Here is a 27,908-nt window from a genome sequence, read left to right on the forward strand (position 1 = left end):
ATATATATATATATATATATATATATATATATATATATATATATATATATATATATATATATATATATATATATATATATATATATATATATATATATATATATATATATATATATATAACTGAAAACTCACACCCCAGAAGTGACTCGAACTCATACTACCAGGAGCACAATGCAACTGGTGTGTACAGGACACCTTATCCACTTTTCCATCACGACTGGACAAAAGCTGATGGTAGCCAAGGCTATTTGCCCATCAGCCCGCCGGCACTCTGATGATAATCTTAGGCATAGTATTTTATCAAATCACATCATTCTTTGGGGCATACGTGAGGAACATAAATGCGAACAAGCCTGAATGGTCCCCAGGACTATATACAACTGAAAATTTTTTTCAAATATTTTTGATAATATAGGTAGATTTGATATTGGTAGTTGTTTATAGTCTATAGGTACATAACTATGTAATAACTATAATAACTATAGTTACTAACTATAATAACTATAGTTATTTATTTATGTATTTATTTATTTATATATTTATTTATTTATATACAAGAAGGTACATTGAGTTTGTGAGGACATAACTGTAGCTACATAACTATGTAGTTATGTAGCTATCTATAGTTACATAAATATTTAATTTAATTTGTTTACATGCATATATTACAAAAAGTATTAAATGAAAGAGACTGAGATTAAATTATTGTCTATGTAAACCGTATTTAAACCTTCATTTGATGTGACAATTTACTCACGGGTAAAGTTGTTAGTAAACAATGTTATGTCGCCATGGTTACGGGCTCAGTCCAGTACAGTCGTTGCTCTTAAATCAACGCAATAGACGGGTAGAGGTGCGGCTGGAGGTATGAACACCGCTTGTGCAGTGATTCCTGGTTTATACAGGATATATATGTAAACCTTGAAGGGCATTTTGCTTCTTGGTGTACTGTATATACATAGAGTTTTCTTAATTCCAGAAGAATACAAGTCCGATCGTACACAAGACGATTCGCCAACGGATTTAAAACCATAATAACCTTAGCCCAACCGAGACACCATACAGCTTAATCTATAGCTAATTTACCAGAGGGCTTCTAACACTAGTGGCCTCGACGAGAACAGGAAGCCGGCGGCTTGTCAAAGGCCCCCCCATTTGCCCCGATGATCTTTTCCAGCTGTATTTTAAAAACCAGCAGAGTTTTGGCGTTTACGGCTTCGGCGGGTAGACTGTTCCACGGGTTTACAATCCTATGGGTGAAAAAAAATCTGTTTCCTGTCCTACATTGTGGTTTGTTGAGCTTGAACCCGTTGCTCTTCGTTCGTGTTACATCTGACCCTTTGAAAAAATTGTCCGGATCGACATCCTCCAAATTGTTCAGTATTTTAAAGGTTTCTATGAGAATAGCAGCTATGTCTTTCTGAAGATGAGGTCTCCATGCCAGGATGCAATAATCCAGGTGGGGGCGTACCAGAGACTTATACGTTTGAACAACTAAATACATCCTAGCCTAATAATATATACAGTTTTTAACAACCAGGAAACCAGCTTTGTCAAATTATCATGTGTATGAGTTGGCCATATCCCATCATGAACTATGTTTCAGACAAAAGTATACTTGCTGATTGGTCAGTAAGCCTAATATTGTCTGCCTCAATAACCCTTGAAAGGGGTAGGCAAGGTGTTCTAATGTTAGGCTTCAAATTTTGTTCAGTAAGCTAGAGTTCAAAGGATGTTCTTTGTGCTTATATTGTATTGGGTCGCTGTTAGTCGAACTGTCGATAGTCTGCCAGTTGGTCTACTGTGAGGGATGGGGGTGTTGAGTGCTCACCTTTCCCAGGTATAGCCAAGAGTAGCCAAGCATCTACCAAACAGTTGTTTATCTGCCCAAGACAAAATTGTTTTCCACAGACACACAATGAATTGGATAGAGGCTTACAGTATTTGTCAAGCACATTAACACTAGAGCACATGTATTCCTGTTCATAGTGGCTTACAAATCACGAACACTTACAGCAGCAACTCAGCAGTCAGAGGAAAGAGAAACTTCATGCAAACTGGTTGCATCAAAAGAAAGATGGCTTTGTGTTCTTGTGAGTAGTGATAATTTGGTGATATTTGATTCTGCGTGTAGTGATAGCTTGATGGTAGGGGGTCCTGTGAGTAGTGATGGCTTGATGGTAGGGGGTCCTGTGAGTAGTGATGGCTTGATGGTAGGATGTCCTGCGAGTAGTGATGGCTTGATGGTAGGGTGTCCTGTGAGTAGTGAAGGCTTGATGGTAGGTAGGGTTTCATGTGAATAGTTATGGCTGAATGTGTGTGTGGCGTGTTTTGCACAGGTAGTTTCAGAGTGCGGTGAGGTTGCCAAGACTTCATGTGGCAGCAGAGAGACCTGGGCTGCCATCTGGTGTTGGTTAGGAACATCAGGATTAAATTATTCACCTTCTGGCAATAATCATTGGCCTTTTTTTTTTTTTTTTTTTTTTTTTTGGGGGGGGGGGGCAGCTCTTTTTCATTTAAGTTTGTTTTCTTTCAGCAATGATTTCTGGTGTTTTTCCCCAGTTTTTCTAGTTTATATCTATTTCCCTGCACCCCTCATCTTGAAAGTGAGCCAGATTCTGGTCCTGGCTCCTTGTAGGCAGGAGAGGAGTTTCAGAGGTCTGGTGTGTTGCACTGAGGCTTGGTGGAACTAGTTAAACTCAGTGAGCTACTGTGGGCCCACCAGAAAATGGGGCTTCATTACCTGTACATTACTGTACATTACCTGTGCTTAATTTGTAATGTGCATTGTGTGATGGAAAAATATATAACTGAAAAAATGTTTTGTTAATTTTAATATACAAATGGGGTTCCAAGATTTGGTTTTCTAATAAGTCAGAGCTATTTCCATAATTTCTGTGTCAGATTAGGAAATTATACTAAAATCATTGATTACACTGAATTACAGTACAGTACTCTAAATGTTGATATTCTTGTTTGTCAGCCATGTCTCGACGTCGACCTCTAACAGCTGGGTCTGTCCGTTCAACTTCTGTTGTTGGAGCTCTTCGAGTTCGACCTTCCAGCCGTCCAGGATCTGCACGAGAATTGTTCGAGGCATATAATCAGCGGAGAAATGAAGAAGCATGGCGGCTGGAGGAATGGAAAAACACAGTCAATTTCTACAAAAAAAGGGAATGGCAAGCACAATTTTATAATATTATAGCTCAACCAAAGAAAAAAATGTAAGTACTTTAATAGACTTGTTGATTCTGTAACTGTTTGAAATGTTTACTCCTAAAATTGGAGAACACTAATGTGCTGTCCCTGAAAACTTTAATTTTATTAATCTGTTATCTGGACTAGCCTCTTTCCCTGGATCTTAGGTGCTGATATCTCAGAACCTCCCAGTTGTATCAGGCTCTTGAGATTTACACAGGGCTACTGGAAACTGTGCCAGAAGCTGGTTCTCTCAGAGGCTAGATGAATCACAGCCACTAGGTGGCAGCCCAAGTTACTTGTCTCAGAATGCGTCAACCTTCATACAAATGTACTTGGTATCAATTTTGTAATGCCTCGGCTGGGATCACTTTCACTGCTACACCAAGCTTAATAATGTTGACAGTTGTCTAGTGCAGGGTTGGGCTTTGCTATCGTATTGATATTTATGCATCACAATCATATCCATACCACCCACATTGTGTGTCCCTGGCTTTTATTTCACTATGAATTTTGGTTCAGTGTTTCCTTCCTGGTACAGGCTGGCATTTTTTTTTCAACAGTAGAGTTGGATTTTGGGTTCTTCCTGTATGAGTCGGTTCCTTTCAGGTGGCCTCATTTATGACAGTACAGTACTTGGGACTGTCACCAATGCGAGAGCTGTTCATGAGGAGCTGAAGTAGAAATAGGTACCTGGAAGTTACACAGCTGCTATGGGCTGCTTCCTGGGGGGGGGTGTAACATAAAGGAGGCCTGGTTGAGGACCGGGCCGTGGAGACGCTAAGCCCTGAAATCATCTCAAGATAACCTCAAGAAGTAACTGTTTGTGTTGCTTTTGGCATTGGACCTTGACTGGATTGTGCATATGTCATGTTAACAGTCTTATCTGTTGCTTCATACAAATGCCCATGATGCCTAATTGTCTGGGTTACAGGTTTAATTAGCCGATAATGCTTCTAATTTACCTGATACGTCTGCTTGTTTATTTAGTGGACTGGGCAGCCAGTTTCTGTGCATACTGGCTGCCCAGTCCAAGTTATGTATGTACTGTATCTTTTCTGTGATGGGAGCCCCCACCCAACTTAAACTCGAACTTTGCTGCTTGCAGTTTTCCAGGATGTGTATCAGTGTTATTCCTCCAACGATCATTCCTGTTGCCTCTGTCACACCCCCTGTTGAGTTTAGGGTTTCTTCCACCTGCTGGTGCATGTCTTTGTCATAGCTGGACTTGAGTTTTAGCAGAATCAGTTTATCAAACTGCACAGCTTTTTGGGGGGACTGCTAATAAAGATCGGGGAAGCTACTGAAAGAAATTGCCATAAATATAGTGTGTAATGAAATGCCATTTCTAGGCTGTTCTTGCTTAACATTCCTGCTCAGTCTCTTCTTTTTTCTCCATGACAAAAGGTTGGGCTTGGGCTCAAAAGTGAGATAGTATGCTCATCCAGACAGAGAGTGGACAGTTGATGTGCTTGTTAGGTAGTTATCAGTTTTATTTTGATGGTTTGGTGATTACCAAACCATTTCTCAGAGGAAGGCTGAGTGTTTTATGTCCTCTTTTTTATGTTTATGTGGACAGTTGATCTTGGATCTGGGTTTCTCCCTGATTCTATCCTGCCCAAAATGCTATGCGTGTTAGTGGCTTTGGAAGAATGTAACAACACCAATGTTATGTACTCTCACAAACCCAATGTACCTTCTTGTATATAAATAAATAAATATCCCATGTGAATAAATAAATTCCTGTGTGCTCACCACCCAGTAGAGGGGGGAACAAGGCTTTACAAACTCCCTTGTTTCTTGAAGGATTGAGTCACACAGGTATCTTATGTAACCAGTTTCATTGATATATGGTTGTGCTTTTTCTTGAGAATTACTGAGGGGCAGCCGAGAAAGAGACATTTTATTACATTCACAGCACCATTTATTGTTAATACTATACCGTACTACTTTTAGTTCAGATGAAGAGGAATGGAGACGGAAAGAAGAAAAGGAACGTAATTTGGATAGGAGAAGGATAAGACTAAAAAAATTACTCCAAGAAGATGAGAAAAAATATCAGGAAGAAAGAGAACAAAATTACAAAGAATCCAGAGGAAGGACAGTCCATCATCATTTTGTCTATCCTGAGGTCAGGCATTTTACATTGCTGGTTCTGTAAGTTTATCAGCTTGTATACAATGTTCTGTTAGTGACATGTGTATTGTTCTACTTCCAGGAAATTTGTAAGAAAGTAAAGTGAAGTGGATTTTACTACAGTGTAAACTGATCTTGAAAACGCAATTTGCAATGTCTTAACATGTACTGTACTGTTATTTATTTTTTCTCATTTAATAGGTCGAGATGCTAAAGAGTCGCTTGGATGATCTGAAGAAAAAGAACCAAGATGAGCGGAGGAAGATGTCAGAGAGCTTGTCATACGAGGTTTGGAGAAAAAATAGCCAACAAGCAAGGGAGGTAAGGGCATATGCAGTGCAGTGATTTTTCTGTTAGAAAAAGAATTACTGGATCTGGAGTCTCCCAATGTATAAGATTTTCCATTTCATTTTATTTTCATTTTTTTATTCTCTATAATTATTGTTTCTGTTAGTGCAAATAATAAAATACATTTTTAATATAAAAATGACTGGCTTTGATCTTGTGAAAAGCTTTTTTCTGATAAAGGAATTCTTCTGCTCCCTTAGGTATAGTGATTCACTGTGTATTGCAGAGTACTCTCTGTCAGTCAAACAGGAAGACTTTGCAAAAGTGCCACAGGAATTATTGCATCCTTGCAAAGTCATATAAAGGTGCTAGAGACTTATTGAAAACAGTATTAGTCTAACAAAGAAACTCGCATTCTAAATCCAAGCTCAAACTTTGCAGAGTCTCGGTGACACCACTCGTGTGCTTTCCATTGGCAGACTGACTCGCCTAACAATGTCCTAGCAAACATGCTTTCATCTGGTAGAGTAGTACTGTATTAACAAACCCTTGGAATAGTCACGTGTACCTTTGATGTTAAGGAAAAGAAGGTAGTGATTCAATTGCATAAATCTCTGGTGTGTCCCCATTTGGATTACTGTATCCAAGCATAAAGACTACATCTTCAGAAGGACATAGCTGCTCTGGAGAAAGTGCAACACCGGGCAACAAAAATCATTCCAGAGCCAAGTCAAGTCGCATATCGGGAACGGCTGAAGGCCACAGGGCTAACAACAATGCAAACCAGGCATGACAGGGCTGATCTTATTGAAATTTTTAAAATACATGTACTGAACAATTTGGAGGATGCTGATCTGGAAAATTTCTTCAAAAGGTCAGATGTAACACAAATAAAGAGAAACTATTTCAAGTTCAACAAGCCACAATGTAGGACCGAAAACAGGAGATGCTTTTTCACCCACAGGGTTATAAACCCGTGGAACTGCTTACCCACCAAAGCCATAAATGCCAAAACTGTTAATTTTTAAAGTACAACTGGAATAGATCATAAAGGCAAATTGGGGGGACCTTCGACAAGCCGTCGGCTTCCTGTCCTCGTCAAGGTCACTAGTTTTAGTGGCTTTCAGGTGAATTCAGGCAACACCCAAGCATTGGGGGCATGGGCAGGGGGTGAGTGTGTGAACGACAATATACCATTCTCAGAAATTGGAATTTCACACGCTTATAGCATGTCTTTTGTGCATGTGTATTCTGATGCTTCCTGTGATACAGTATAAATTTTAAAGTAGCCCATGAAACAATGCAATCAAATAATGCAGAGAACTTGCTTATGCTGCAGTCAAAGTCATATGTATACAGTTTTCCAGTGCCTGGGGGTAGCTGGGCCGAAGGCATTGACTTGCAAACATTTTTCTAGGCATATTTATTATCATGTTCTAAGTCTGCTTTTTGTTAAGCAAATTGCTATTTCCTAGTGCAGTTAAAGATTTACTTAAGACAGTGATGTGTTAGGCTTATTCTTTTTCTTGGTTTAACTCATTGTTTTATCTCAGATGGAATCGGACAGATTCAATCACTTTGTTCAAGAAGCTTGGGTCAATCAGAGACAGTGGAAGGAGGATGAAAAACAACGGAGGTTAGAAGAAGATCGCAAGAAAGAAATTGAAGCAGAAGCAATCCAGCAGCATCTGGAGGAAGAGGAGCAAAGAGCAGAAGAGGAGAAACTGAAGAAGCAGGCAGAGTGGAAACTTGAATTGGAAGCTCAAGTTGAACTAATTAAGTAAGCATTATGTTCCTCAGAGTTGAAACATTTCCAACTAAGAAGCCTCAACTAATTAGGTATCTCTTATCGGAATATCATATGATTTTGTCATGTTTGTTTTCTCTATTCTATGCTTCTGTATCCTATTTGGTTGCTCCCACAAGGCAAAATCTTTCTTACCTCTGGATAAACACAGCAATAGTCAGGCAGGTCAATATTTTACACTGGTCCAACTTGGCACCTTTCAAACTTTCCTTATTGAATCATGCAGGTGCTAGGGAGACAGGGTAATACTCATTCTAGCCCAAAACGTTGACAGAAACCTGCTTGCCATTAAGGCCCAAAGCCTGCTTCTGGCTCAAATGGGCAATAGAGAGCCAAGAAATTCGCTGACGAATTTCTAAGCTACAATAGCACCTCCAAAAACCAGATCATGTCATTTCAGAAATATTCCAGCTTTGCATGAAAGCCCGATTTCCAAATTTTTTTCATGTTTTGGCTATTAATCACCAAATTTTGTGGGAGATTTTATGTATAGCAAGTGATACTATACATGTTTATGCACATTTAGACAAATAATGTATAAATAATTTTGTGTGCCTATAAATTATAATTATGCATGAAGAAAAATGGTTAACTTGCCATTTGGGGAGGGCTTTCTCAGTAGTTTTCTGATTCAATAACCTAGAACTATCCAAGCTTTCGGAGACACACATGGTCTCTGAGGGTTCATGAGTGCCTACTAGGGACAAGGGCCAGAGTCTGGCTCCCTCTATTAGGCAAAGAAGGTCCAAGAGCTATGAGAAAAACCACCAGAAAGGAGCAGTGCTCCAAAACAAGCTGCTGCTTGGGAACATTTGTAATATTAATTCTAACAATGTAAACACTCAGAGAAAATATTATGGCAATGGATGGGCTCGAATGCTGCAATCTTTCACCACTAGATGGCAACCTCTGTAATCCGGGGCTCCAGCCAGCCCGCCCATTAACCCATTCACAAGAATGGTGTCCATCCAAGTGAGGGCACCTATCCCTGTAGGGCATTTTTGCATACTGACCTCAGATAAATAGTGTTGGCCATCCCTGGAAGACCCATATGGAATTGCTTATTACTATTTAAGATTTTTGTTTCACATTCATGTTCTTTACCATCTCTTGCATGTGCCCTGATTTGTAAGCTTGCTCTAGCTGTTGTAGCCAGGGTTATCTTCTTTGGTGGCGAGCTTGTGAGGTTATCATTACCCTGCTTGTTGATGCTGGAGGTTCTTTTGTCTTTGGGCGTGTGGCATTGTTGCACTCAAACTTCTGTTTTTACAGTTCTTCCCTTCCATCTTATCTGGGCGATGGTGGTGTTAAGGTCTATGTTTTAGCATGAAATCTACATAACATCTGATCTGGAGGAAATGGGCATACAGTATATTGAAATTTTTTGTTGTTGACATTGCTAATATGTTCAAATGTTTCTGGACATGTAGATGGGTGCCCTCTAGTGCTTGGCACCATATGAATTAGCCCATATAGGGTGTTTCTGCTTGCATGTTATAAGGCAGGATGTCACCTCTGTTTGGCTACCTGGATCAATTTTCTTCTCATGCTGGGCTTAGTTTGTGCCAAGTTTGCTTATTTTTTCCTTGGTGCCCTATTCGGGTTTGGATGGTGACAGTGGAGCCCACTGTCTCTTTCAAATTGTTGTCATTATGCTACTTTTAGCCTTCTAAGCTAAAGAAGTCCCCACTTCAGGATGTGGGGACTTCTTTGGTTGATGCTTGGTTGCTAGTCTCGGGCTAGGATGGGGTCATTTAACAGACTCGCAGAGGTTGTGGTATCTTCTCTGCATCTGGAGGGCGATCAGCTTGGTTTTGGGTTTTTGTCCTCTGCAGTGGGGAGGGCTTCTGATGACTTTCGGTTGTCAGTGGGGTTTCTCTTGTTGGACGTTGCCACTGTGTTAGTCAGGTGCCTCATTCTGTGTATCTTTGTGCTCTGCATAGGCATTTAGTGCATGTGGTTACATTGTGAGCTGGTTTCCTCTGCTGTTAGCCCAGTTTTGCCCTGCTACAGGTTATGGGTACTCATTTTCTTGCTTTGTATTTTGTGGTAGGCCTGGCTTAGGTGCCAGCCCCTGAGCTTGGGTCCCTTTTTTGGGGTTTTTGTGTTTGCTTATGGTTTGGGGCCTTAGTTCCAGGCTGTGTTGACCCACCACTCCCCTGGACAAGGCTTCCTTTTGTTGGATATTTATGATTTGCTATGTCTTGTACCATGTGACATCACCATTGGTTATTACTTGAGTGTCAGAATCCATTTATCAATCTTGTTGCCTTGGTCCTATGCATTGAGGCTCATATTTTTCAGCTGCTTTGTAGAGTTATCAAGCCTCAGGGACATTCTAGGCTCCATGATGTGTGAATATTCACATCATTGAAGACTCTTCTCGGCAATGTCTTTTGCCAATGTCAGCTTTTGAAAATTTTGTAAGTGGACACTTGCATTTACCTCCTGGTACTGTCCTTAGTGTATCTGCTTGTGGTGTGTCAGTGTCAGGATGTGCAGTTGGTGCTTCTCCAAGTGATTCTTTCCTTGTAGTTTCTGTCAACACTACTTTGCAGTCCAGGTAAGTTATGTCATGCTCTAATTTTTTATTTTAGATTCCAATGATGCTTGACTTATGGAGCAACTGAGTGAGAGTGCTTAGAAATCAGGTTTCAAGTGCATGTGAAGAACAATTATCTGAGTAGTATGACAAGATTATTTAGGCCTACAGGCCAAGCTTACATATGTAAGCAACAGTCTTACATATCAAGTTATCCCCAGAGAAACTTGGCTTGGAGAATAAAAGTGTAATTGCAGGTGTCACTGATGCTACCTAGTGGTTCATTTAGTAGTTAGCAAAGGCAGCCCTTGTTGATGCCAAGTAGTGCTTGGGATTACGTACTTGAGTTTCTTTTTTTTTTTATTTACTAGTTTGAGTATTCTCCAAGGTCTTCCTAATACCAGGGGCCAGCTTAAAGTGCATTTTCATGCATTTAAAGCCATATTTTTTTCAGGGAACGAGAGCGACGTGATCACACCTTAAGGGCTGAGGAGTTGACACTAGAACGAGAAAGATTACGACTTCATGAAATAAATCAGAGAAGGGAACGAATGAAGGAGTTAAGACAACGTAAAGAACTAGAGTAAGTACAGTAATGTAAATTATTCTCAACATAATTTGACAAGAAGAGGCTGACATCATTGATAAATAACTTAATGCATTGTTGGAGTTGAAGCTTTCTTTTAGCATTTGTTAAAATATAGCATTAGAAAGAAGATTTATATCATTATTATTACTACCCCCCATTTCACACTTTTATGGGGTGGTGAGGCTCATGCTTACCTACTGATGTTTACTTATCAGTGATTACAAGGTATTGAAAGCTTGCTCTTTATCTCCTAGCCTTTTGTATCTGATGTGGTTTTAAAAAATTTTTACATAAAAGTTTTTTTCTGTGGAGAGCCCCTTTTGGCTTCCTGGAGCTATCGGACTAATATACGAATCATTAGACAAAGGCATTAGTCTATGGAGTTCAGCCTACCGAGGACCACGAGTCAGAATCTGGCCCCCTCAGAGAGGTGCAGGGAGCATTGGCCCTGGAAAAAACCCCTGTGGTTGGGGGTTTTCCTTATCTGCCATCGACCGGGGTTAGGCACCCAGAAAGGTAGGCATAACAAAACAGACCCTACATGGTAAGAAAATTGCAACTGAAAACCAAACAGAGAGGCAGTTACAAGCAAAGGTCACTCCATTGTCGCGTCGTTCATACGTGCACCCGTTCTCCACATGCCAGCGACCCAGCCACTCCAGTTCGTCAGCTATTGCGAACCGGGGCAAACTTATCACCATTTGTATAGTGATCAAGTGGCTTCCTTGATGGTGTCCCACCTGAGAGGTTCATCTCGACGACAGTATGATGTTCCCTGTCATTCTTTCCGCCATTTTCTCTCTCTCCGTAGGTTGTCTTCTCTTTCTGATCAGGTTGTCTTGCCTTTCTGTCTTGGCTTTTTCAGGACCATCATTTCATGCTTAATACTGTCGCCACATATTGTGTAATTGCATGGAAAATATTAGTTACCCTGACTATGTAAAGACTTGTCACCATGGTAGAATCACCTGATGGCCACACTGGCAAACTGGGGCTGTATCCCCAATCAGCCAGTACACTGATACTTGGGAACCCTTCAGGTTCCCAAGTGTCAGAATTCATTGTTGTCTCTGTCATGCAAGTTTAATCTGCTGGAGAAGGAGGAGGCCCTTGGGGGCTTCGAGTTTACCTTAAGCTGGTTCATGGTAAATCTTTAATTCACAGTGGTAGTTGCTTCCTAACTTTGAGGGATTGATGCTGCACATAGATTTATTTTCTTGGCCTTCATTGCAGTTTAAGTTGGGATTCTGCCTCTACTTCCCCACTGGTGCATTTCTGGGTCCTGCTAGGTAACTCAGACTTGGCCTCACTCTACAGGTTTCTGTCATCTTGTCTGAATCCATGTGTTTCGTGGGCAACCTTCCTCTGGTTCCTGCTGCAGAACTAGAACCATGCTCTGGAAATGTACTCTTATTCTTTTGTGTATGGGTAGGCTTCCCCATTGTTTGAATTTTTTCTTTATTGTGTCATGAGGTCCTACGTTCTTCCTGACTTACAGAATTTTTTTTTTACTGTATTTGCTATGTGCAAGTGACACACCTAAAAGTAAGCCAGCACAGCCTAGGCAACACAGCTGTGAAGGCTGACCTTGGCACACTGAGAGAAGCACATGAACCACCAGTGTGCTCCACCAGCCAGTCTCTCCTGACCTGAGTTAAGACAGGAATGTCCCAAGACACCCGATTCACCCAGGGTGAGGGCCACTACAACCGAGGACCTCCTCTAAGGAAAGGATTGCTGAATGCTCCAGGAAAGATAACTGACAATGCAAGGGCAGCACTAGGGAGTATGCAGAGAAGGTAATGCTGTGCACATGCAATGCCAAGCACACTCAAAACTTGGCTCATGTTACACTGCAGTGTACAGGAAAGCCACCAAGGAAAAACACCACCACTTAGCCAAAAAAGCAGAACACTGGAGTCAGCACTGAAAAGGCAATCTGTACCCACTACATCAGTTACAGAACTGTGACCTGGGACCCTAACTCACAGTGGGCTACTTTTCCCCTCTTTCCAAATGAGTGGGAAAGGTGGGGCAAATGAGCTCACTCTAGTTCTAAAAGAATTTGATTGTTTACTTAATTGGGAGAGTTCTTTAGGTTGGGTTTGAGACTTTGGTCTCATTCGAAGCTTGCAGTGGTTTATTTTGACTCCTTTACTTTCTGATTGCCTTGCCCAGAGAGGTGGCAAAAATAAATGTCCCTGCTCCCTGCACCTATGTGAGTGGACCAGGTTCTAGTGCTGGTCCCCAGTAGGCTTATAGAACTCCATGGCTTATGTGACCTAATAGATGGTACCATTTTAGCCTATAGTAGCTTCAGGGAGCCACCGGGACTTATCCAGACATTGGCGTTTCATTATATTCAACACTGTTTTTTTTTTTTTTTTTTGCAAACAGAATGGTAAATGGTTAAGTACACTTAGGTAATTACAATTAGGCAACTACACATAAGCAAAACCCCAGTAACAGTAGACACTGGAAAATGGATAAGGTATAAACATTAAAACATTCCAGGAATGCAGGTTGAGTGTCTGAGGTATCTGCACCACAGGGAAGGATGTTTAGTCGAGCCACATTTTTGTTTGCAAAACAAACACGAAGGGTCTTGGCCAAATTGAGTGCCCAGCCACAGCACATATTGCACAGTTGTTGGTAAACAATACTCTGAAACCAGCAAGAGGACTGCTGGATACATGTTGAATGACCATTAAGATTAAAGAACACCAAGAAAAATACAGAGAAGGTGCACATAGAAGACTCAAGCTCTTAACTAGTTGAAGGAACCATTGCTTTTCCAGCAGTGATTGATGTAAAGAAATCTCTTGTGTACTGGAAAGTGTAATTTACATCAGGGATCCAACCCCACACTGGAAGCCCAAATGCTAGAGAGTTGTATTTAGCTACACACGCCAAACCCAGTCTCCTAATGGCCTGAAAGGGCAAGAGGAGAAATGAACCAATAAAAATTTAAATAAGTTATACAAATAGCAACAGTAGTGTTAGAATCACGTGTTATGAAACATACACGTTTATCAATTGTACTATTATAACATACATGTGGATCAATTGTACTATTACAACATACACATGGATCAATTGTACTACTACTGCAACATACACATAGACCAACTGTACTACTGCAACATACACATAGACCAACTGTACTACTGCAACATACACACAGATCAATTGTACTACTGCAGCGTACACATAGATCAAATGTACTACTGCAACTTGTGTATTGAACAATTGTTCTTATCTACTGTTAAATATTGGATAGTTTTTCAAAAATTTTATGTGAAATTTATTATTATTAATATATTCATGTGTAAATGTTCACATTATGTCATACTGTAGAGTTTTTATGTATGGTTATGTTAATATGTCCCTAATAATTCATTTTTGTATTGCTAGTAGTTAATATCTTGACAATGATCCAGGACAAACGTTTGGGTTTCAGACCAGCGGTGTTTGATGAACTTGATTTGTTATGTTTATGTATTAATTAGTACTAGAGTAAATTCCATATTTGCAGATTATTTTGGGCACGCCAGTATCAGCTCAAGTTGAAGAAAAAGGCTGCAGATATTCAACAAGAACTATTGGAGGATGAGGGTATTGTAGAGGACTTACTCAGAGGTTCTACAGATGAAGACCCAAATGAACAGGTAATATATGCTGTACCTTATTTTCATGTTTAATATACTGTATTTGGTGAATTTCTTAAGAAATATCACTACAGTACATTGAATGGAAGATAATTAATACTCAAAGGTATAATTTTAAGAAGTGCAGCTTGCTCCTTGTAAACAGTACAAGGTAGCCCTCTATTTATGCAGGGGGAGGTTAATATTCTGGTAAAAACTGTGCAAATCAATAATTGAATAAATCAGACTTAAAGACTTGTACATTTGACCGAATAGTACTGTGTATTGGGAAAAAAAATTGGATTAGATTCCAGAGAGATTCCTCTTTTCTTGGACTACAACTGTCAAGCCGTCTCCACATTTGTGTTGTACCTGGGACTTGGTCCACAAGGTCAGTCCTGTTTATAGGGAGCTGAGTAGGTGACTGTGTGTGTGTACTTTTGGGTAACATGTCGCACTGTTACCCAAAACTACTTCAGACCCTGTTGATGTACAGTAGTAATTAGCTGTGTGTTGTGTTATTAACCCCATTCTCTTAAATTGATAATAATTATATTAACTGTTTGGTGGAATCTACAAAAGTGGACTGTTGCAGCCAACAGTGTTCATGTTTTGTACTATTAATTTTGTACTAGACATAAAAAAAAAGTTAAACATTCATAGGTCTAGTATAGCACACATATGTACTAGATTAGGCCTAAAATAGTGCATATTAGGCCTAGAATTGATTGGATGGGTTCTTTACCAGTTTTTTGTAGGGGGAGCTCCTTCAACTCCCTGGAGCTATATAACTGATATATGCTATTCTAGTCTGAGGCTGCAGTTAATAGAGTTCTGTCTACTTGGGACCAGAGCTGGAACCTGGCCCCCTCAGAGAGGCACAGGGAGCAATGGCTTAAGGAGACCCCCTTGTATTTGGGGGTATTTCTTGTCTGCCATCGACCGGGGTTAGGCACCCAGAAAGGTAGGCATCTCAAAACAAACCCCACATGGCAGGAAATTGCAAAAACCCATGACCGAACAGAGAAACAGAACTCCCCAAAGGAAAGCAAAGGAAATAAGCAAACAAGGCATCGTCACTCACCACCGCTACACTACTTGTCTGCGCCGCTTGTCTTGCTCCGGGGGGAGCCCCGGATGTATCACTTCGGTTTATGGCCGAAGCGTTCTGGGGCGGATGTTGACTCTGGCTTCAGATTCTAGCTGGATTTTGTGCACTTGGGGTGTTTCCTGCTGTTTGTGGTGCATTGGCCAGGAGTAACAGTGTACCGAGGGCTGCATGTGCTTCCCAAGCGGACTAAGTACTACCCTTGGGTTCTAGGGTTACCTTCCTTGGGGCTTTCAGCCTTCACTTCCATGGCTCCCCCCTTCCCCTCCTGGGGAGGAGTGGGCTGTGCGAACAAGTGGCGTGGCGGCAGTGAATGGCGATTGCTTGTTTCCTTTGCTTTCCTTTGGGGAATTATTGTTTCATTGTTCGGTCTTGGTTTTTTTGCAGTTTCCTACCATGTGGGGTTTGTTTTGAGATGCCTGCCTTTCTGGGTGCCTAACCCCAGTCGATGGCAGACAAAGAATACCCCCCAAAACCAAAGGGGTCTCCCTGTGCCTCTCTAAGAGGGCCAGGTTCCGGCTCTGTTCCCCAGTAGGCAGAACGCCATTGACTGAAGTCCCAGACTAATATAGCATATATCGGTCTTATAGCTCCAGGGAGCCTCCGTGACTCGCCTAGAAAATGGCGTTTCACTACATTTAATGCTAGTTTTTTTTAGTATGCCATTTGACTAATTCATTAATACAAAATGTGAACTTTTTCAGATGCAACAGTCCCTCTTTTTCTACATTTAACCAAATAGTTGGTACAAGTGCTTTAATTTTAGGAGAATGGGCTTGTTACTATCATGCCTGGCTGCTTCCTGTTCATGTTGGGCCTTATGTCTTAGCTGGGGGTGAACTTGGGTTGTGGAAGTACTTGTTCATGTGTTTAGCTTTTTATGCCTTCCTTCACCAGGCATATATAGTGAGGGGGTTTGGTGGCTGACTAGTGAAGATGCTTTCCTAGTGCCTGGAATGCCTGCCTGTGTGTGTGTGGTGATCCAGGTAGCTAATCTAACCTGTTGGGTTTCTTTTTATTGTCTGTGTTGTCGGTCAGATTTTGGATTCCCATTCCAATGCCAAACTTGATTCTGTGGTTTGTAGTTGATTATGTCATTTTGTTGCATTGTAGACCTGTTCCCTTGTAGTGGTGGCTGTTGGCCTATATCCCTATCCTGTAGGTTCTGGTTGTTTTTGGTCTGTGCCCCCTGTGTCTGGGCTGTGTTACTTCTGGTTTCTGGGTTGGGTTTCATGTGGTTTCCATTCTGTGTGCCTGCCAGTTCCTAGGCTGGGTGCCTTCTGAATTGTAAACCCTCTAGTTTCTGAGCTGTGTGGCATCCAGTACCCAGAATGTGTTCTAGCTACTTCATACGCTGTACACCTGTCAGATCCTGGGATGAGGTCCTGTTGGTTCTTAGGTTGGATGCTCAGGGGTTCCAAGAGTGAATGTCTAGTGGTTCTCAGTCTGCTTGTCTGCCTGCTGGATTCTGAACTGGGTGTTTGGTCGACTTTGTTTGTTCATATGTTTTATTTTTGTGCCCTTTGGTTCTGGATTTCTGTGGCAGCTGGTTGTCAGTCTGTATGCCCCCTTAGCTTATAGGCTTTTTTCACATTTGTTCCAAGGGTATGTGCCTGCCAGTTTATATATAGGCTGTTTGCATGTTGTTTTGCAGGAACAGTACCTTGAAATATTGTTTCAGCTGTTTCAAGAACCTGTTGGGACCATAACTCAGAAACCATGCAACATCTGATAGTGGTTTTCTGAGTATGATCCCACACACACACACCACATGTTTGTCAGTTTCTATTTATTTCATGGTTTGATTTTTGGTGATTTCCCAGGCTGCATGGCCAGATGTTACTGGGCTGAGGGCACTGGTATGTCTGGCCTGGATGCACGGAGGTTCTCGTACAATGTGCCAAGAGCCTCTCTTCAGATATTTTGCTTGCCTTGCTGTGGACCTTATTTTCTTGTGGGACCTCGGGCTTGGTGATGCTCTGGATTTTGTCTTGCCCTGCACTCTGTGCTGTGCCCACAGGTACCTGAAATTGGCTAGTGTTTAAGCTCAGGGAATCTAGTAAGACACAACCCTAAAGGTGGCATTTTATTATGCTATGATCCACTGAATTTTGTCATATTTCTTTAAAAGCAGGGATTGATTTACTGTACTAAGATGTAAAGTGACTTAAATTGATGTGAATGGCTCAGTTGACATGCATTATCTTTTCAGATGAAGCAGAGAAGAGCAGAAGCAGAATGGATGAAAACAGTTCTAAGGGAGCAACGTCACTTGGAAATAATGCGTGAAAAGGAGTACGAGTTAATATTCAGGTGTGTGATGTACCATACTGGGGATCATTCTCTTAATTTTGGTTAGCAGTACGAGTATTAAATATTAGTGTAGGGTACAGAATCACAGTTCATTTGAGTATGAATTACATAGATGTAATGTAAGAAATAGCAAAAGGTTCTCATGCATATTAAAGAGGTTTTATCTAATGCAGTATGAGTTTAGACTCTGACTAGACAACATTCTTCAGCAAGCAGTTACTGAGAATGATAACAGTGTACATGGTTTTATATGGCTTCCACAGTGAAGAGGCAGAGAGATTGTGGCGACAGAGACAAGCTGAGTGGGATAAAGAGCAGAGAGCACGTGATAAGCTAATGGCTAATGTCATTAGGGGATTACAGCAGCAGGTAGGATTCTCACATTTTCATTATTCCTCTATGAAATTAAATGATCTTTAGTATATTAATGACAAGATAAAGGGTGACTATTTAAAATTACATATTGTAGGTCAGTTTTAAAAATAAAGCATTGGATGTAATGAAATGCACCTCTTTCTGGTCAGCCTTTTAGCTCCATGGAGCTAAATAGCAAGTAATGCTAATGCTTTAGATCGTACCAGGCACCTTGAGAGTTATGCAGAGCTATAGGTACCAAGACCAGACTCTGGTGTTAACAAAGCAAGGAAAGAATGAGGATCAGGATTTGACCCAAAAATCGAGGAAAACTAGCCAGAAAGTCCAGGCAAAACTAAACAAACTACTGCTTGAAAGAACTAAAAAGATGAAAACAATGCAAATGCTAGTTTGCACCAGGTGAACAATCCTAGTTTCATCTCACCTGGCCACATGAGGTCCAGATCTGCTTACCTTTCTCACTTATGAAATGACTCAATGAAATGGCTTAAGGCACAAGGGTAGGGCATGGGAAAGAAGAGGACTCCGAACCTGAAAATAATCACGGCATCCAAATACACCAACACCAAAAAGTGAAAGCTGAAGAATTCAGCTCTAATTTGGGTAGAAACCCCATTATAATCCAACCAGTAGAGAAAATGCAGTAAACAAACTAAATGCACCGAAATTGGCTTCCGGGCTGTTAAATTATAGATGTGGCAGGTGGAGAGGAATTATCATCTATTCACACACCTAACCCTGACAGTTAGACAATTAGGAAAGTTGCATGAAGCCACAGATGAGATAGTCTTTTAATGCACCCAGAAGGCACTCAAGATCCAAACTCACATGAGTCAGGGTCAGGCACAACATACACGCAAGCACATAACTAACTGTATCAACTCTTCCTTGACTAGTCTCATATTGGGCCCCAAGTACTACCTAGAGGTGAGGCAACTCAAAAGGCGCTGATGCGTAGAGTAGGAATCCATACCCTTTCTAGGAAAATGCTCCCGGGGGGGGGGGGGGGGGGGGGAAGAAAAATGGAAAACAACTGCCAGGAAAGATAACCCTGAAACAAAGTTGGAGCAATATAACTGCCATGGAACATGCAGTGTGGTTGGTATAAACACAAGCTTGAAGTGAAAAAAATATAACAAACACAAAGTCATGACACAAAACAATCATACCTGCCAGTTAAAATCAAAGTCACTTAGCTTCATAAAGTGACAAGTCCCCAACAGAGGTCATATAACCTAAATAGAGCTAGGTATGCAAGCAAGATGGATGGTGGTTCAGGACTTTGCAAGCCCGGGGGTTACCATCTTGGTCAGCCTTGCAAGAGTTGGAGCCTGTGTTGTTTACCTGGTGCCAACTAACATTTTCAATGTTTTTCTCTCTCTCTATATTTCTTTCATGCAGTGGTGTGTTTTCTTTCCCCTGGACTTTCTGGACAGGTTCCTCAGATTTAGTTTTTTCCTAGCTTAAACTCTGGGAGTTATTAGGAAAGCCAACTTTTAAAAGCACTGATAATAGACAAAGTACCAGACAGTACCCTGGTCATGTGTATACGGCAGGTGCACAGTTTAGGAATATATTTTTGTATATTACTGTATTATTATATTGTTAGTTTGCTAATTATATATAATGAAAATACATTATGCATTTATTTCTAAAAAAAGTCTTTTCTTTTGTGGTATTTTCTTAATTCATATCCTTTATTTGAACATTTTAGGTACAAGACAGTTTTTCAAAAAATGTTCATGAACGTACATTGCTTGATGCAGAAAAAAACCAAATTCAACGTTCAATTATTGAGACACGAGACAAGATGCAACAGCTCGAGGAACAAGAAGCTGAGAGACGACGGACACAGAGATGTGTTTCTGCCATGTCTCAAGTAAGTTATTTGATATTCAAGGAACTCTAATAATTATTTAATAATTTGTTGTTCATATTTTCTTTTTGAGCTTTCTCCTTCTGCTGCTTCCTGAGGAAAGATCTGTGCTCAGTGATGAGGATTATCTGCAGGATGAAGCTGTACATTCATCACAGGGAACTTTTCAACCTATATCTGCAAAGCCATAAAGGTGGTAGGGAGTCACTGCAGAACATTTAGTCTAGTCCTGGATGACCAACAATGGTTTATTTTTAAACCAAAAGCCCATCTGAACCCTCTCTTGACATTACTAGTGACTGCCAAGGGAGGATTTCAGCTAATTACTAGTTGGCCTCTTTGAATATCTTTGAAAATTGTCACCAGGTGGCGTGCGCATGCACGCACACACGCATGCACAGGGCCTGGTAACCTGGTGGATAGCGAGCAGGACTCGTAATTCTGTGGTGCAGGTTCGGTTCCTGCACCAGGCAGAAACAAATGGGCAAAGTTTCTTTCACCCTGAATGCCCTAGTTACCTAGCAGTAAATAGGTACCTTGGAGTTAGTCAGCTGTCATGGGCTGCTTCCTGGGGTGTGTGTGTGTGTGTGTGTGGTGTGGAGAGAGAAGAAGAAAAAAAAAATAGTCAACAGTTGATTGACAGTTGAAAGACGGGCTGAAAGAGCAAAGCTCATCCCCCGCAAACACAATTAAGTGAATACACTCGTACACTTACACACTCACACTCCCTCACACTCTCTCACACTCTCTCTCACACTCACACTCTCTCTCACACTCACACTCTCACTCTCTCTCTCACACTCTCTCACACTCTCTCACACTCTCTCCCTTGCCCTTCAAGAAGACCTGGACAAAATAAGTATATGGAGCACCACTTGGCAAATGGAATTTAATGCAAATAAATGCCATGTTATGGAATGTAGAATAGGAAAACATAGACCCCCATACAACGTATAAATTATGTGAGAAATCTTTAAAGAATTCTGATAAAGAAAGAGATCTAGGGGTGGTTCTCGATAGAAAACTATCACCTGAGGACCACATAAAGAATGTTGTGTGAGGAGCCTATGCCACACTTTCTAACTTCAGAATTGCTTTTAAATACATGGATGGCAAAATACTAAAGAAATTGTTCACGACTTTTGTTAGGCCAAAGCTAGAATATGCAGCAGTTGTGTGGTGCCCATATCTTAAGAAGCACATCAACAAACTGGAAAAGGTGCAAAGACATGCTACTAAGTGGCTCCCAGAACTGAAGGGCAAGAGCTACGAGGAGAGGTTAGAGGCATTAAATATGCCAAAACTAGAAGACAGAAGAAAAAGAGGTGATATGATCACTACATACAAAATAATAACAGGAATTGATAAAATCGATAGGGAAGCTGTCCTGAGACCTGGCATTTCAAGAACAAGAAGTCATAGATTTAAACTAACTAAACAAAGATGCCGAAGAAATATAAGAAAATTCACTTTTGCAAACAGACTGGTAGACGGTTGGAACAAGTTAAGTGAGAAGGTGTTGGAGGCCAAAATCGTCTGTAGCTTCAAAGCGTTATATGACAGAGTACTGGGTAGACGGGACACCACGAGCGTAGCTCTCATTCTGTAACTACACTTAGGTAATTACACACACACACATACACATCCAGGTCCCCACTTCCAGACCATCTCGCATATGCTTAATGATTGTGTCCTAAAGCATTCAACAGGTAAGTATGATCTCTGTTTGTTATATGGAGCTTTGAATGGTAATTTCAAGTCTTGGCTGATAGGCAGTGCCTGCAGTCACAGCAGGGCCCTAGCTTTGAGAGCATTTGTCCATCAGTCAGGAAGTTTAGGCATTTGATGCACATGGTCTGGTCAGCAGTTTTTCACCCATGTGGAGGAACGATCAATACCACACAGGTCATGTCATGATGTAGTTTATGGAGCATTTAATGTTTTACTACACTCCATAGATTTTGTCTGCCCATAGGATGATATGTATACAAGCTTAGGGTCTGTAGGAACTAGGTCTGGACTTTGCTTTTATCTTGTACTACCATTGTTTTGTATCCCAGTGTTGGGAGTTTTGAAAAATCATATACATCACTTGGCAAAACTCTGCTCAATGCAGAGTCTGTTTCTCCAGAGAGTTTACAATATTTGTTCGTGGGTAACTGTCTGTTTGCAGGTGATACTTGGCAGTCCTTGTGATACCAAGGTAAGGCTTGAAAAAGGTTTGCATATTTATGAGTGAACTCTGTAGTTACTCTGAGATGGTTTAAGCTTTTCTCCAATACCTTCCTAACACTATTATGATCCAACACAAATCTTTCAAAATATGTTGTCATTAAAGAATGTGACTGCCCTGACTAACATATTCCTGTCCAATTAGACCTTCAGTTATTTTGGCTTAATGAGCATGCATGTGGTGAAACTAAGAAGCGGCAAAATTTTAAATTCCATCCACACTTCCGTGGAAATAAACATTACATTCACCTGGGCTCTAGGAGACTCGAACTGTGGACCTTACGTGTGTGAGGCCGAAGCTCTATCAACTGAGCTAGTGAGAAGTCTTAATAAGGAAAGTTTCCAGAAGCAGCAGGATGCTGCTTCTGGAGTTTTCAACTTTCCCCTGACTACTACTGAAACTTGGAGAAATTAGTGATCCATGCCCACATCATATAAAAATTCTTCTGAATTTTGGAAATCATATAATTTAAAAATGGATTCAGTTCCAATTAATCCACATTTTGAAGTTCCACTGTACACTATGGTTAGGAAATAGAGAGGCATTGAATATTATTACTGGCCTTCTATGTTCTATATTTATATGAAACTAATGTGCCATATATCATATTAACTTGCATAATTTCAGCCTTCAACAAAGATAATACAAGAGGCAGCTAATCTCAGAAGAAATCAAGAGGAGGAGCAGCAAAAATTAAAGGAACATCGCCAAGAAATTGAGCGCTTAGAACACCAAATGCAACAACTCTGGGGCCCGCAGTATGCTCCACCAGTAAGTTATACTGTAGCTGAATTTTAGGATTAATTAAGGGTCCAAGTAGGACAGTCGGGTTCGTTCTCGACTCGCACTAGAGAATTCCGGGTTCGAATCCCAGGCAGGACAAATGGTTGGGTGCACTTCCTATTACCAAATGTCTCTGTTCACCTAGCAGCAAGTAGGTACTCAGGAATTAGTCAGCTTGTTGTGGAGCTGCATTCTGGGTGGGGTCAGTAATTTGACTTTTGGGGGGGGAAGGTTAGCTTGATATAAGCCTATTGTGCATGAATACACTCTGGCTGCTTTTCTGTATTCCTTAGGCGGGATACCGGAAGCCAAAAACCTCCGGAAGGATGGGACTGAAGAACCCAAGGGAACCCGGACCCGAACCCGGGGAGGAGCCAAACCAATATCAAATTCATACAGGGAAGTGGGATAAGAAAACTCCTTCCCTCCCCTTCCCCATGCAACAACAAGCCCCATGCAGAAGGGTACCAACACATCAAACAGGGCCCAAGTACTCCAAGTCAACTCCTCCCTAGCCCTGGGATTCTGCACGACACGACCCGGGGCAAAGCTGTCCTCCAAATCCTCCACCTCGAAAGAAAAGGCAGAGTCGACCGGAAAAGCAGGGAATAGGGGGGAGTTCGCTGATCAGACCCCGAAGCCCTGATCAGAGGAGCAGGCTCAAATGCCTCTGTCGCCGAACCGGAATGAGCAACCCCTAAGACCGCCTGAACGTCACCACCCTCATTTAAACCCTGCCCTGACTCTGAAACCCTCAGATGTTTGGGAGCCAGAAGCAGGAGGGAAGGAGCTGGACAAACCAAAGCAGGGGAAGGATGAGGGGGCGCGGACGAAACCAAGGTCGAAGCGACCAATGCCCCCCAAGTCCGGGTCCTTACAACCAAAGTGAGGCAGCCACGGGGCATCCGAAAAGGCAACCAACCTATAGCGTTGCAGCAACCGAAACAGTGCATGCAATGCCTATGCTGCCTGCACCCTAGTATCAGAATTAGTGGAATGGGTGAATTGGAGAACCAGAAAGGAACACCACTCGCAGGACTCAAAGTCAAAGGTGTCACCGACCCAACAGGCAGCATGACGGAGGCAAAACCAGTGAATGTCACCTTGAGACAAGGGGACAGAGCAGCCTTCAAACTTGCACAAGGTGAGATGGGACCCAGAGGACACATCTATTGGACCAATGAGCCCCATTGGGGTTTTCCAGGGCCCTTAGGCCGACTGCTAAGGGAAGCCAAGGCAAGGTACCAAGAGATCAACTAAAAGCTGAACTCCTGCGACGTGTACAATCACAGGGACTTAGTTTGGAGCCACCAGAATAACAAAAGGTGGACAATAATCAAGGGGCAGAACCCCCACCAGGCTACAAAGAAAAAGAAAAACCCACGCAAAAGTACAATGTCTCCAGGAGGAACAGAACCAGCCACTGTGTAATAGGTGACAAGCTGCACAGTACCTTGCGCCCCTACAAGCGACGATACTACCTCCTATCCAAGGTCAAACAGCGGAAATGAAAACTCTAGCTGACCCCAAGGGCAGGCAATCACTGAGCAGCAAAAGAGCCCTATGGGGGTAGTTCCCGAATGACTTGTGGAAGTCAACCCCAAGCCACATGGGCAGTACTTACAGGGCACCTAGGAAAGGTGGCCCTAGGCGCTTGCAGCCTCAGTACTCCATGAATTACTCCTGGCTCGCACACCACCACACAGCAAAACACCGGAAAGGTACAGCACTGCTCAGAGACAGAAGCCAGATTGCCACACAACACATCAGCCTCAGAACTGGGGTTGGATGGCCGGTGCGATGGGTCTGGGCTCCCCCTTTACCCTTTTGGGGATGAGGAAGCTACACAGACAGCGGCGTGGTGGTGGTGGTTGTGACGTCATGCTTGTTTGCTGGTTTTCAGATTGTGGAGTTCTGCTTGATAATTCGGTTTTTGGTAGCAATTTTAACCAGGTGGAATTTGTTTTGAGATGCCTACCTTTCTGGGTGCCTAACCCAGTAAATGGCAGACATAGAATTCTTCTAACCACATGGGGGTTTCTATAGGCCATAGCTCCTCGTGCCTCTCTGAGGGGGGCCAGGTTCTGGCTCTTGGTTCCCAGTAGGCTAAAACTCCAATCGAATTGACTGATGCCACAGTCTAATGCATACATATCAGCCCGGTATGGCTCTGGGGAGCCTCTGGGACTTATCCAGAAAATGGCATTTCATTATATTCAAAGCTGGTTTTTTGAGCAATATCAGAGATCTCTGGGGATAAAGTGGCTTTGATTTTATAAACTTGGGATGGGATGAGTGGTTACCTGATCTTAATGAGGGTGACACATCACCTGCTTCCATCTTAACCAGTTGCTACACAGCAGGTTATTCATGTTTATTAGATGTTATTAGTCATACTGTATATATGCTGTAGTCGAGAGGTTAAGAGAGGGCCAAGAGATGATATTGTACTCCCAGTCATGACATGTGCAAGTGGAACTTGGGTATGGAAAAGGGCATAGTCAGAGATTCAAGCAGTTGGAATTAGTTTCTCAAAAAAGTACAGTAGTTGGAATATGTGGGATATACAGTATATAGCAATAAGAAAGTACAGTATATGTGATAAGAGTGAAAGGGGTGTGAGAATGTGTTGAGTAAGGTGGAGTGTAACACACTTAGAGGTTATGGGCATGTTAGTAAGTTGCCTGAGAATTGTTTAATGAGAAGTCTACAGGTGCCCTCTTTTTTTATATGCCTGGTACCCATCATAGCACATCTGTCCCTGCAAAGACTACTCTCTGAAAGCTCAATAGGCTTTCCTTGGGACATTTGATCCATAAGGGGGGCTGTGATTTGTGTTTAGTTTCTAATTATACCTCTTGATTCAGATTATGCCACCTACCTTATTATAATTATTTTTACTAATTACCTGCCTTGTTATGTTTATTTCCAATGTATCTGACTGGCGTATTCTCTTTATTTTCAGCGCTATGGTCGCAAGAGGTTTGCATGGTGAGCATGCTAATACAGTATATTTGACAGACTTGTAGGTACCGCTGTGAAGTGCCCTACAGAGCAAAGTTCCTGTTTATCCAATAGATGGTTATACAACAAATGTTCATTATTAATAGATGACCAAATTAAGACATTTATTTTAGTATAGTATTCTACCCGTATATTACTGATGAAAGATAGTTTTTGTTTAGCTAACCAGAGCGTAGTATGCTTATATCAGCATTTATCAAATGTGTTGCTATATGGCCTTATTTTGCTATGTTATCAGTTAGTTATTCAGCAATATAATATATATAGTATCAAAATATAGTATACAGTATCAGGCAGATAGATTATAAAAATAGATAATTAGGCAGATAGATTAAAGTAGATTATCAGGCAGAATAATAATATGATGAGGTGAAAAGGTTTTTAAAATTTTCTTGGATTTGATTTTTGTACTGGAAAATAATTATATTTGTATTATTAAATTAATTAGTTTGTTGTCCAAGTTGTTCCTTTTGTTTCTTGGGATCAACACCATATTAATACTGAAAAAACTCGAGACAAGTATGTATTATACTCAGATTTGTATATTCTTTATGTAGCTTGTAATTTTTTTATTTTTTTTTTATTTCAAAATGTAGGTCTTGTTTACATTATATATTATTACTATTTATTTGCATAGCATACAGTGTCACAAAAAGTATCAAGTACTGTACTGACAAAAATAGTCAAGACCTGTACTGGTGGAGATTTCATTTACAGATGTGTGGCTACAAGAGCTGGCTTAGGAGTACATCATCTGTAAATAGCCTCTACATAATATATTACATAATACTCAGAGGATTATATTCCTATGCTTTTTATAGTATACATGTGAATAAACTATAATATAAGCATTTATTATTGACAGAGGAAATCTTGTGTTATCAAGGTGTATTGTTTCTCTGGGGTTCTCTCGGAAATCATGATGCATTACTGCAAATAGTTTTGTATGCTGTATATACCTGTCTAAAAAAAAAATTATAGGATAGTGATATTATAGGTTATTGTGGGACCAATTTTAGGCATCACCATATTGCTTATGCCAAATTTCTGTCTATCTTTTTTAAGAGTAAATATACTGTACTGTATATACTATTAAGAGGTTACGAAATTTATGGTCACACTTGGCATGTCACAAAAGAAGAAAAAATATAAAAGTAATGTGGGTATATAACTGGTTATTTTCCGTTTCTTCACCGCTTTGCGTTGAACTTGCATCGCTGAGCCGTGTTCTTTACACATTTGTGATTGGAAAGGGACTGTTCTTTTGAGAGTAAAGGCTTACTCATTTGCAGCTGTTACAGTGTAGCATATCTTGGTGGTGTCTGGCCAACAGTGTTTGGAAACTATTGTGCTCCAAGTACTGTTATTTCTCTCTTAAATCACGTTTATTATACTTTAAATGTATTATTCTATTTTCATATTCATAATACTTTTTCTATAGTTTCTGAAGAAGTTTAAGCCAGTCCTTTAATTCTTTATTATATAGAGTAAATAGCATTAAAAATATGTGACTACATGTATGTGATGGCTTGTAACACACATGACAGAATGTTACATGTATGTGAAAGCTTCACTGCCACATGGGATTTCCTTAAAACATAGTTTACACTAACATGTAGAAATCCTTAACAAATATTTAACGGTGGATAAATAGTGTTCATCTAAAACATTTGAAAGGGCTTCTACCTTAACAATTTACCTTGAGGATAGGAAATGGTGATAATGTCTTTTACTTGCATTTTTACCAATTCTACTGTGATCTACAATGCAAATAAATTTTTTATTTAATATATGGTATATTTTCCATGGTTGGAAGTTAACAAAAAGTCATTTTGATACCTGTAATTTTGTTATCAGTAAAATAGAGTTTTAAAGAAAAATTAGATTATTATTTTATTCCATTCCTAATTAATGGAGGTGACCAATTTATCGTGTCATAAATTTTTTAATAAGTTACTAGATCCACAGCATATGTGAGTGTCTTGCCAC

The 27,908-nt window shown here is 40.8% G+C and overlaps 1 protein-coding gene across 2 annotated transcripts; it reads left to right on the plus strand.

Moving 5' to 3' along the window:
* Nucleotides 1-752: 752 nt before the first annotated feature.
* On the plus strand, nucleotides 753-27,802 carry LOC123757590 (trichoplein keratin filament-binding protein). Of its 2 annotated transcripts, none has more exons than XM_045741368.2 (12): nucleotides 753-865; nucleotides 2,984-3,224; nucleotides 5,155-5,329; nucleotides 5,536-5,655; nucleotides 7,176-7,402; nucleotides 10,426-10,554; nucleotides 14,096-14,228; nucleotides 17,528-17,628; nucleotides 17,892-17,997; nucleotides 19,718-19,882; nucleotides 22,740-22,883; nucleotides 25,861-27,802. In XM_045741368.2, exons 2-12 carry the CDS (start codon nucleotides 2,986-2,988, stop codon nucleotides 25,888-25,890), a joined length of 1,569 nt encoding a protein of 522 aa, XP_045597324.2. In that variant the 5' UTR covers nucleotides 753-865; nucleotides 2,984-2,985; the 3' UTR covers nucleotides 25,891-27,802. The 2 variants fall into 2 exon arrangements, with proteins under 2 accessions (XP_045597324.2, XP_069183275.1); XM_069327174.1 differs by lacking the exon at nucleotides 753-865 and adding an exon at nucleotides 1,348-1,459 and having other exon boundaries at nucleotides 25,861-26,024.
* Nucleotides 27,803-27,908: the final 106 nt, after the last annotated feature.

The sequence above is a fragment of the Procambarus clarkii genome, chromosome 19 (genome assembly GCF_040958095.1).
Source record: "Procambarus clarkii isolate CNS0578487 chromosome 19, FALCON_Pclarkii_2.0, whole genome shotgun sequence".
Lineage (NCBI taxonomy): Eukaryota > Metazoa > Arthropoda > Malacostraca > Decapoda > Cambaridae > Procambarus > Procambarus clarkii.